The sequence below is a fragment of the Xyrauchen texanus genome, chromosome 29 (genome assembly GCF_025860055.1).
Source record: "Xyrauchen texanus isolate HMW12.3.18 chromosome 29, RBS_HiC_50CHRs, whole genome shotgun sequence".
Taxonomy (NCBI): domain Eukaryota; kingdom Metazoa; phylum Chordata; class Actinopteri; order Cypriniformes; family Catostomidae; genus Xyrauchen; species Xyrauchen texanus.
Window position 1 is genome coordinate 29,032,597 of NC_068304.1, and position 12,182 is coordinate 29,044,778.

General features: G+C 41.4%; 1 protein-coding gene across 3 annotated transcripts in view; it reads right to left on the reverse strand.

Moving 5' to 3' along the window:
• Positions 1–12,182, reverse strand: part of LOC127622828 (neprilysin-like) — a 94,680-nt gene that overhangs the window by 16,312 nt on the left and 66,186 nt on the right. For all 3 annotated transcript variants that reach the window (XM_052096929.1, XM_052096931.1, XM_052096930.1), the window contains exons 5-6: positions 1,148–1,228; positions 141–236 (exon numbers count right to left, since the gene is read on the reverse strand). In XM_052096929.1, the coding sequence (XP_051952889.1) occupies positions 141–236; positions 1,148–1,228 (177 nt within the window). The remainder of the gene's footprint in view (positions 1–140; positions 237–1,147; positions 1,229–12,182) is intronic.

The following is a 12,182-nucleotide window of genomic DNA, read 5'->3' on the forward strand; positions in this document are numbered from 1 at the left end:
AGAGAAGAGAAGAGAAGAGAAGAGAAGAGAAGAGAAGAGAAGAGAAGAGAAGAGAAGAGAAGAGAAGTTTTGGGATATAGTCTATACTTATGATATTTGTGGTTATGCATACACAATTCCATTGAGCGATCATCTCATACCATATGTGGTGTCCCAATCATCTGTTGCTATTGGCCACTCAAAGACATCAGGTAGCATTGTGAGCAGAGGTGTCCCACCTCTCTGTTCAATTAAGCCTGTCAGAGAAATGCAAAATTCTGAAGTGATACACTCATTTTAGCATGCAATGAAAACATAGCACAAAAGTGACTGCCCATTTCATCAGCAGCCTTGATTCCAGAAGAATATTTTCCATTCATTTTCTCCTGCAAAAAAAAATATTTTCTTACTGAGTATTGTTTGTCTCATTATCCAGTAGAAATATCTACACAGACTTGAAAAATAAAGCAAAATTCCTTCAGAAGTGGAGTGACATTAGATATTAAGTCTTGTTTTCAGAGAATTCTAACACAAGTTTTTAGGGTTTATGCTTAATTCTAGTAAAGAAAATCTTGTTAATTGTTCTTAGACAACTGGAGGTGTATTTTAGCTGTTCAGCAATTTATTTCTTCTCACAGTACACAATACACAATTTCATGCAAATCAATATTAAATGTCCATGTATTTATTTATGTGGTTACGTGTAATAAGTGGGATTATGTACTGCCAGTTGTTATTGCAAAATGAACCCAGACAGAGTGATCAGGAATCACCTCTTGTATCACCTTGTATCACATTTTTCAAAACATCCAGCTGACTGTACATTATCACTTACAAAGTCACTGCTTATGTATTACTTATGTTTTAAGTTTACTGCAAAATATTCAGATATGTAGTGATTATATTGTATATAAGTTGTGTGAGAGTGTAGAGAGACCGACTCGATTACGTCATTTGAGATGCATCATGGGAATGGACGGTTGCTGCTGAGCTCATTTTCTGCAGTTTGTTTGCTACAATTCTCTGATTGGTAGATCTTTTGCTTTAGGATTATGGCTATTCTAGTTCACTTTACTGGGAATTAAACACAAGTTTCTATATTAGCGCTCAAAATATACAGCCATTGGTCACCAACCAGTCCTGTTCTTGAGGTGGTTGTTGTACTTACTCTCGTTGGTGCAGGACCTGTAAAGAATCTTGGCTTTTGCCAATGAGCTGCTGCTTCCACTGTCCTCTTTCTCCAACACTCCTAAAGTGAAATAAATGTAAAGTATCACTGAGAATTTCACAGAATGGCTGCGTTTCCTGATAACATTGCTACTTAAGCATTCTCAATCATCTTAACTAACGTTGCTCGTTATTTTACGATGGAGTAAACCCTGTTTCCCAGACCTGCATGTAAATTGCTGGTTATAAAGCAGAACGTAAGTGCTTTGTAACAGGAGCTGTCCGGCCAAAGGTGCTGAAACTTTGGCCAATATGTCCAGCAGTTTGTCTTCTCAACATGATAATAATGCACAAATACTGGCAAACATGGAAATTCTATGTAAACTTGCTCAGGCGCCGAAAGTTATTAACTATTACTTAATAATTACTTAATTAATTAATAACGATGGCTTTTTTTAAGACAGGGTTTAAGACAGGAAAGTGATGCAAGAAATGCATGTGAATGCACGCAATGTGATTCATTAGGAACTCTCATGTAATGTTTTGTTTCTTTGGTAGAAAACTGAACAGATGTGCATAGAAAAGGAATAAAATAATGAGCATCATGTACTACTCATAGACCTATCTAATTATTAATTATCTGGTTAGAGTTCTAAGCACTGAGACTTACTAGCATAATGGGGGTGTAATAACTCTAATCACTTTTGTTAATCATGTTTTAAATATTTATTTACATCTATTTATTGAATTTTAAAACGTATTTGTTTAGTAAAACAATTTACTCACATATGCCTTGTTAAGAAATCAGTTTAGTAAGAGCACATCATATTTATATTGCCATTATAGTTAAGCTGAGAATGCCAAAATAGCATAATACTGTATTACGTGCCATGCAAATTTTGACTTATCATCAATGTCGCATGTGCAGACTGTGGAGACTCCCTATTGTTTTCAATGCAATTTGTTCGACACTTTTTACACTCTGAAGTATAATTCAATGCCTTTCCAATGATCAAAATATATTAATACAATTTATTAAATGTCCCTTTGTCTCTGTTAAGCTTATGTATGCTAGCAAGATATGTTTAAGTTGCTCTTAAGAGAGGTTTATAGATCTCATTTATTTACAAAGGTTTTTACATGTTACTTCGATAACTATGGTTTTGGGAAATGCATCTTAAATACAATGCTACTAACATTCTAATGACCAGTATCTAATAGATGAGTTTAAATATGTTTGGATGTAATATGAATAAACAGTTTTGCATTCTGCATTGTAGTGAGTGTCTAAACATTGCCCCAAATGAAGACCTCATGCTTGTAAATTAAGCGTTCAATGAATTAAGCCACACAGCAGTGTCTATTCCCTGTCTCTTTCGCTTATAAAGAGACAATATTTTGGCCAATAAGTGGCCCAGTTGTTGCTCTAAATCTTTTGTATCCTGTTTTGCAGTACTTGTGTTCAGATTTTAATTAGTGCTTGGGTCTGAGTGTTTCCTGTGAAAGCGCACAGATCATGTGTGTGTGATTGGATTAGAGACCGCCTGGTGTCTATGTGGCACGAACCTCTATAGCTTCAAAATTCCGTCACTTCATTTCAGTCACCCTTTTTCTCTATTCATCTGAAATGTGCAAATTACATGCTTTTTCCTCTCACAGTAGACCCAATTTATATATAAAATATTCGTAATAATTTTTTTATAGGCTGCTATTTACCTAAATACAAATGCAACAAACTGACTGCTGAACAACAAACCTAATCAAAGATTTGCCTGTTGGAAAAAAAAAAACTTAATCTAGTCTAAGGTGGATTACGAAACTGGTTAGGCTGAGCTGTTTAGCTGGTTTTAGAGGGGTTTGGGGCACATGTCCACTGGTGAGTCTGAGAGACCATTTGGCCGACCATCTAAACACCTACTTGGCCAGGCTGGAAGACCAGTTAGGCTACTGTATCTGATAACTAGCTAAACTAGAATCAGAATTAGAATCAGCTAAGACTAGCAAACCACCTTAGGCTGGTTTCAGATGTTTTTCTTTCAGAAAGTTTTAACTTTTTAAGTTATGGAATACAAATTATAAATTTGCATAAAATTATGAAAGAAAAAAAAAAAAAACAGCACTAAATGTCCACATTTAATGGCCGAGGAGCTGTTATGTCAAAATAAATGAAAACAGATGTATCTATATCAAAGCCAAACAACAGTTTTTATAGGTCAGGCGATTTATTGGCCACAATATACAAACTTACTGAAAGTAACTTTTTGACATTGAGATCAGCTGTAGCCTTATCTGACCCACATCTCCTGACAAAGGCCACTATGTTCCGGCAGTACACAGCCCCTCTAGCATCTTTTGCATGTATTTGCATGAGTATTCCTGCTGTCTCTGTTAAAAAAGCGTTCTGTATTTATATCCCATTTTCTGTCAGTTTGATACAATGCAGACTACACCTCTTGCCGACAGCCTATTGTAGCATTCTAAGTCTGTGAGAGAAATGTAAACATTTAGCCATCGAGATCCATAATGTAGGGGAGTTTTATTCAATTTCTGTGTTGGCCAAATATTCCTGTTCCCTTTACAAAAAGCTTCACTACGATGTTGCGCTGCTAAGCGCTACGGGGAACAGCTTTAGCTGTGAGCCGAGCTGAATAATGTGTGGAACACGTCAATGAACATTGACCGGAATTTATAGCCTCGGCTGATGTAATCATTAGATGCACCTGAGGCCAGGCTATAAATGGATACGTCACCAGGTGTCAGTCAGAAACTCTTTTTCAGAGCGATTCTGTTTCTGTGTGTTTCACACACCCTGTCAAAACTTTCTTTCCTCTGTTAGGAGATAGAATCAGTTAGGCAGTGTGCAGTGAACGTTGTTCTATTTTTCTCTTCTGTTTAGAAAATATTATATATATATATATATATATATATATATATATTTAAAAAAAAGAAAGAAAAAAAAGAGAGAATGACTGAAAGCCATAAGCGGTGCGTGTTCCCTCTTCTCACTCTATAGCTGAAGAAGGCACACATCAGTTTTTGCTGTTTGTTTGGGGGTAAGAGCACGCTGCTCGGCGTTGCAGCAGGGCGGATGTGAGCACTGCAATTTGCTTTAACAGGCAGAGTGCGTCGTGCTCCCTCGCTTGCTTCGGAGTCAGCACTCACGAAAAGATCGTTCGTGGGGCTCGTGCATGGTTTTGGCTGAGGAGCAAGAGACGGGTTGACCCCTTTCTCTCACTCTCTCCCCAAACCCAGCTGGTCCTTCACATGATCTCGGCTGCTCCGACGCTTCTTCGGATCATGAGGTGGATCGCGATTCTCTTCCGCCTCCGAAGCTTTCCGTCCGCGATAAAAAATCTACAGAGGAATTGCTCGATGTTGTTACTCGTGCGGTTGCCAGATTGGACTGGCCACGCGAAAAAGAGACCCCCAAATGCTCCAAATTAGGGGATAGATTTTATCTTCCAGTCTAAGAAAGGGAACGCCTCATGGGTCCCTTCCCTTTCTTTGATAACCTCCATGAAGAGCTTTTTCACTCATGGAGAACCCCTAAAAAAAAAATATATATATATATATATATATATATATATATATATATATAAAATATATATATTTTCTTCCGGTGTTCACATACCCTCGACGTCATTATATTCGACTATCGTGGGTGCTGAGGCACGGGGTATTCAGTGATGCCTCCGGTCGAAGAGATGCTTGTGGGCTATCTCTCCGGGCTCGGCATCGTCACTTAAGAGCCCTCTCTCCCTCAAAGCCTTGTAGGACAACCTCCACTTTAGTTTGAAGGGCTTATCAAGCAGCAGGTCAGGCTGGTGCTGCTCTGCACACTATGCTGTTTTTCAGGCATACCAGGCTGACCTCCTGGACGACCTGAGTGTGGGTTCTGCGCTTGACGAGCAAGCCTCAGATCCACCTCGGTCCTGACTGAAGCGAGGCTCAAAAGCAAAGCGTGGCGAGTCGTGCTCCTCCTCCCAGGGATTGGGGACAGTCTGCACGCCCTCGCCAGCCCCGAAGCAAGACCTCAGGACTATAAATTCTAGTAAGAGAAAACCCTGATGGTCTTGCGCCTAGATTAGGGGGTAGCTCCCCTCGGGACGGGGCGCGTGCTTCACTTCACCCATCCCGGTACCCCCTCGAAGCCCCTCCATTCCCGCCACCTCTTGGTGTTTCAGGTTGCAGAGGCTTCCTTCAAAATTGGGTGTTTCTGCTGTTCCTGCATTTTATTCAGGACGCGAAACACCCAACAACCCCTCAACAGGAAGTGTTAAAATATAATACCCATCTCAGAGATCCTGGCAGCGTGGAAACTTCTGCCGGATATATTCTTTTCTGTGGGTCTTATAAGGGCGTCAGGATTTAATTCTCTCGCCACTTTTCCGTGTTTCAACGGCGTGTTCTCACTACTGTAAACCGGATTTCTTTTTTTTTTGTAAGAAAAAAAAAAAACCTCAATCTCCTGGTTAAAGGGGCCATGGTATGTGTTCCCCATCCAGAGAGAGAGTTAGGTTATTACACTAAATACTTCCCATTTCCCATGGAGGGTGAGGGGTGGCGTCTGGCTTAGATCTTAAAGCGTGAACTACCCGTGGGTGTTCAAGTCCAAGATGATGCCTGTCAAGACGGTCATGTCTCAAGCCCTACAACTCGTTTGGCTGGTCACCATCGATCTTATGATGCACTTCTATACTTCATTTAGAAGTTCTGCCACAACATGGAAAGTTCCTGAGGTTCACTTCCGGGGGTGAATTCTTCCAGGGTCAGGTTCTTTCACTCAGCCTAGCCCTTTTTACCTGCACATTCACAATGCATGATGTAGCGCTGGCTCCTTGCGACTCCGGGGCATCTGCATTCTGAATTACGTAGACGACTGGCTGATCCTAGCGCAGTTCCAGGAACTGGCAGTTCAGCACAGGGACATCGTCTTAGCTCATCTGTTTCTCTGGGGTTGAGGCTCAACGCCAAGAAAAGCGTCCTCTCTCCCACTCAGAACACTGTGTATCGGGGCATCGTATGGAGTTCAATCACAATGCGGGCACAACTGTCTCCCGCTAGGATTGAGTCCATTCAGATCACCCTGAGCAAAGTCAGGCTAGGTCAAGGTTGCACTGTTATCATTATCAACGATTTCCAGGTCTCAGGGCGAACGCGTCCACGGTGATCCCTCTGGACCTTCTGCTCATGAGACCGTTTTTGTTGTGGCCAAAAGCCAGGGGAGTTCTTCCAAGAGCCAAAACCCCTGGGCTAAATAGGGTTACGTGCCTCAGGCTTCGTTCCCTTTCTATGTGGTTCAGACCCCGGTTTTCTGCCTTGGGTCCCACTCTAGGTGCGTCTTGTTGTCGCAGACTGCTAACGACAGACGCCTCCCTGATGGGAGGGGTAGCGGCCTTAAGTGGTCGTCCAGCTTAAGGGGATAGGAGGGTCGTCAGCTCGGTTGTCACAGTCACGGTCTCGGGTTGATGGCTGTATTTCTGGCCCTGAAATACCTCCTCCTGAGGCTGCCATGTCTTGGTGCGGGTGGACAATACAGCGGTAGCCTCTTACATAAATCTTCAAGGAGACCCACGTTCTTGTCAGCTGTATTTCTGACACGTCGGATTCTCCTTAGGGCCCAGGGTAAGCTCCTTTAATTCAGGTCAGTTATATCCCTGGATGCCCGTATACAGGAGCAGATTTACGGTCCAGACAGGAAATACCAATGGGGGAGTTAAGAACTCCACCCTAAGGTAGTAGTTGCCCAGAGTTCGCCAGCAAGGGGTTTTGCCTCTTACTGATAGCACCGCGCTGGCCGAACAGGGCTTGGTTCTCGGAGCTAATCTCTTCCCTCGAAGACTCGCATTGGGCGATTCCGAACAGGAAGGATCTTCTGTCTCAGGCACAGGGCAATATTTCATCCCTGCCCCGAATTGTGGAATCTTTCATGTTTGGCCCCTAAGGGTACCAACTGAGGGACACAGGGCTTTCTCCTGAGGTTATCGAGACCTTTTTAAATGCCAGGCTTTTTCCACTTGGAACAAGTTTGGGTGAGATCTTAGGGCAGAAGAGGACCTCTTCGCCTCTATGGATAGCGCAATGTCTCCTCTACTTCTCCCTGAAATCACCCAGCCCCCCTTGGGTCTGGACGTTAAGACACATACATGACCCAGAATGCGTCTGTATGCATTTCTTTCCCCAGTTTCTCTGCTCCCGGGTGTCTTGGCGATGTTCACCAGCAAGGGTCTTGCCTCCTATTAATGGCGCTGCGCTGGCCAAACAGGATATGTTTCTCGGAGCTAATTCCTCTCCTTGACGGATCGCCTTGGGCGATTCCGAACAGGGAGGACCTTCTCATCCTTGGCCCGAATTGTGAAACCTTTCATTCTGGCCCCTAAGGGTACCAAATGGGGTTCACGGGGTTTTCTCTTGGGGTTATCGAGACCATTTCTAGTGCTAGGGCTCACTCCACTTGGAACTGATCTGGGTAGATTTTACAGGGCAGAAGAGGACCTCTTCGCCTCTGTTGATAGCTAATGTCTCCTCTACTTCTCCCCGAGTCGCCCAGTCCCCCCCCCCTCGGGAGGGGCTGAACGTAGTAACGTAAATGCGCCTGCATGCGTTTCCTTCTACTAAAGTTCTTATTACAGAACCAGCTAACTGCCAGTTTGCTTCAGTTCTGGATTTTCTGTAGAAAGAACTGTCAGCGGGCACTTGCCTCACCACTGCCAGGTTCTATGTGGCCACTGCAGTTTGCCACAGCTTGGTGGGCGGGGTGCCCTCAAAGAGGCATCCTCATTATTGCCCGGGCCTACGAGGCGCGAGGTCAAGCTTCGCCAGTAGGTTTCAGGGCGCACTCTACCAGAGGGCTCTCCTCCTCTAAAACCTTGGCTAGAGGTCTCCCTCTGCAGCAAGTTTGTGACGCGGCAGGTTGTCCTCTCCGCACACATTCATTGGACTTTTTTAGTTTGGATGTTCTGCACTCCGGGCTCTTATGCCCTTGAGTCGACATCTCAGCTCATACCTGAACAAGTTTGTGATGCGGCAGGCTGGTCCTCTCCGCTCACATTCATCAGTTTTTATGACAAGTTTGTGGTGCGATAGGGTTCTCTTCGCACACATTCATCGAGCTTTATGGGTTAGATGCTTTGCTACTCCAGGCTCTTATGCCCTTGAGTCGACATCTCAGCTCATGCCTGAACAAGTTTGTGATGCGGCAGGCTGGTCCTCTCCGCACACATTCATCAAAATTGAATGGTTTAGATGTTTATGCTACTCCGGGCTCTTATGCCCTTGAGTCGACATCTGAAGCTCATGTCTGAGACCTCTCGTGTTTTTGTGAGTACACTGCACATCCGTAGGGGTCCGGACAGCCCCAAGTGCGGCGGCGTGGGTATTGCGTTCCCCATAGCGCTTAGCAGCGCAACATCGTAGTGAAGCTTTTTGTAAAGGGAACGTCTCGGGTTACATGTGTAACCCTTGTTCCCTGAAAAAACCGGAACGAGATGTTGCGCTGCTTTGCCGCACTGGGACGTCCCAGGACTGCTCTTCAAAAATAAGTATCTGACGACACCTGGTGACGTATCCATTTATAGCCTGGCCTCAGGTGCATCTAATGATTACATCAGCCGAGGCTATAAATTCCGGTCAATGTTCATTGACGTGTTCCACACATTATTTAGCTCGGCTCACAGCTAATGCTGTTCCCCGTAGCGCTTAGCAGCGCAACATCTCGTTCCGCTTTTTTCAGGGAACAAGGGTTACACATGTAACCCGAGACGTTTTTGTGATTGAATTCATGGAAAGTGGACTGTCTGCGGGAAAATGAAAAAAGAAAGTATGGAAATGCCTCTCCATTTTCTCCATTTCCTCATCTTTTACCTCTCTATTGGTCTGCTTTAAATTATTTCTCTAATTTTTCATGCTGAAATATAACCATCTAAGGTGGTTTGCTTGTCTTAGCTGGTTTAAACTGGTCTAGCTGGTTACCCAGCATGACCAGTTGACAAATGTTCCAAGCCCTAACAGACAGCCTAACCAGCTTGGTCAGGATGGGAGACAACCTAACCACCATTTAGGTTTAAACGCTTTTATTTTCAGCAGGGAGATTAGGTAGACACTAATCAGAACAATTAAAGTAAACTGAGCATAATATTGCCACATTCCAATGAACAATTAAGTAATCACAAAACCAATTTTTAATTGCTAGCATAAGTCTTTCCCATCCTGTTTATGTCTCACTTTTATATCTCCTCTGACAATCTCCATAGGAATTTTTCATTAGACAGTATCGCAAGGTATTTCCTTACGCTGTAACTTGAGGTTTTTTCAGCAGTTTTGCATGCTAGAGTTTATGTCTAATGTGTTACAACTCCTCACACCTGAGCAGAACACATGCTCCACAGCCATAAACATAAAAACTCTCACTGACGAGATAAAGTATTAGAATAGCATCCAGGGTAAAAGGCCACTTTCATTGAAAGGCAAAAGCAGAGTCAACTTTTCGTGTCCTCAAAACTATCCAAGTGTGAAATGTGAGTACAAATTGGCTTTGATAAGTAAATACACTGGCTGGTAACATTTTGAGGAACAGCAATATTACATGATTAAAATTTGAATCTAAAAATGATAGTCTGACCCTCGCTGATGTAAGTTACATGCACAATTGAAATCAAAGGCATGCAAACTATCTAAAGAAAAATGTGGATGTGTCATCAAACAAATTTACCTCTGTGTGAATGTTATCATTATCATGGTTTATCTAGTAAGTTTTTTTTTTCTCTCCAGGACTCCTTAAGTAGACACATATGTTAAAATATTTGGCATTAAGCAACCAAATCGAAAATTGGAGGAACAAAATTACTGTTGGTCTTCATGGTTTCTTCATGTCATTTACTTTGTTTTTCATAAAAATGGACAGAAAACAAACAGCTGAACAATCCCATTGTCATAGGGCATTATAAAAGGGATATTAAATAAAAAATAATGCCGTTTCATGGCTGGCAATAAATAATCATGTTCAGCAATTTTTTGGCATGAACCCACCAGTGGCAGGTGCAAGTTAATTTTGTAACCTGTTCAGTGGTCACAAGTATGTCAAGCATATGGTGTTGAGTACATGTAAGACAGTGGCCAGTTGTGTCCAAGGTTGAGGAGTAACAGAATACATGTAACGGGATTAAGTATTCAAAATACAAAATATAAGTAACTCTATTCCACTACAGTTACAATTGAAATCAATGGTAATTATAATACAGTTACATTCAAAAAGTATTTTGATTGCTGAAGAGTTTACTTTGCATTTTATTGTCATTTGTTTAATTTAATATTTAGTCCTTTCAGATGGAAAACATTTATACATATAAATGATGCGATCCAAAGAGCATTTGAACAGCAGTGAAACACTTTCTTATGATGTGTTACATTAATACGAGCAGACAGAGAATTAAGTTTAAAGTTTGGAGCAGAAGAAATAGAAATAAACCTTGTGTAAATTGTCAGTTTTACACTAAGCTAACATGCTCTTTCTAGCCATTTTACATGCACATGTTACCAGACACGATCATATTTTTATATCAAGAAAATTCATGTTGGATCATAACTTCTTATTTTCTTGTAAGATCTTTGATATTAGGGCAAAAATCATAATCTTGATATTAATCTTTTTATTGTTTTCCTGTAAATGATCTAAAAAATCATTAAAACAATATCAATTTGATTTATCTTGTTTTAGAAACAACACTGCATAAGATATTTAGATTTTTCAGAGAATGTATTTTAACATGTGTATTTTGTAGAGTTTTGATCAAAACAAATGAAAAAAATCTATAAGTGCTGAAGAAGTAATCCAAAGTATTTAGAGTGCGTTACTGACCTTGAGTAATCTAACGGAATACATTATAAATGACATTTTACAGCATGTATTCCGTAATCTGTAGTGAAATACATTTAAAAAGTAACCCTCCCAACCCTGGTTATGTCTAAGATTGCAATTACATGCTAAAACTGGTAAAGTTTTTATGATAAAATGGAACAGAATTAACTTCACAAACACACCTTTTTAAAATTTAAGAGATTTAGCAGGTCAGATATAGGCTTGCTTGTCAATAGCAAACAGTGAGGGTCAATAAAATGCAGGTTAAACTGAGGCATATATACTGCAGATAGAGTTAAATGGAAGTGTTTTTCTGTAGCCCATCATGTTAAACTGTTGTAAAGGGTCTATGCTTTTATTAACTAAACATTAGACTCTGGACCGCCAAAGGTGCACTGTAAGCATTATGAAGCATTTGTTTTTTAAATTATTAGTAGGGGCTTTGAAAGTTCAAGCAAACCAGGTCTAAAACACTTTCACCAGGGATTACACAATAGCATAAACCTTGATCTTTACTCCCTAATCGCTTGCACAAATTTACAGTACATTACACATACTGTATACTCACATTCTCAACCAATCACATACCGTTCGCTCCTGTAGCTCAACTGGTAGAGCTAGCAACACCAAGGCTGTGGGTTTCATTCGCAGGGAACACACATACTGATAACATGTGTAAGCTTTGGATAAAGGCATCTGCCAAAAATTTGAATGTAAACTATAAAAGTGAATTCTACAGCATATGCTACTTTTATGAAAATTCAAAACTAAAGTAATTTAACAGGTGTTACTCATGCAGTCACATATTCTGGATTGCAGGAGATCAAATGTAATTATTTAAGAATCAACCATTGAAAAATTAAATGTAGGTGTCACGAACACAGAGAGCGCCTCCCTCTCTAGTCATCGGAGATCTGATTCACCGGAGTATTGATCGCTAGAACTACATTTCCCATAAACCCGCATACCTAGGTCTGATTACTCCACAGCTGTTCCCTGTTTCCCACGCTCTATTTAAAGCCGCTCAGTTCATTCACTCTTTGCGAAGTCTTGTTTGCTCCGGCTACATTTCAAAGCAAGTTACCCTCTGTTTACCCTTATAGTTATTCTGTGTACCGTTCCAGCCTGTTGTTTAGACCTTGCTAGTTTGCCGCCTGCCTTGTTAATCTCTTGCCTGTTC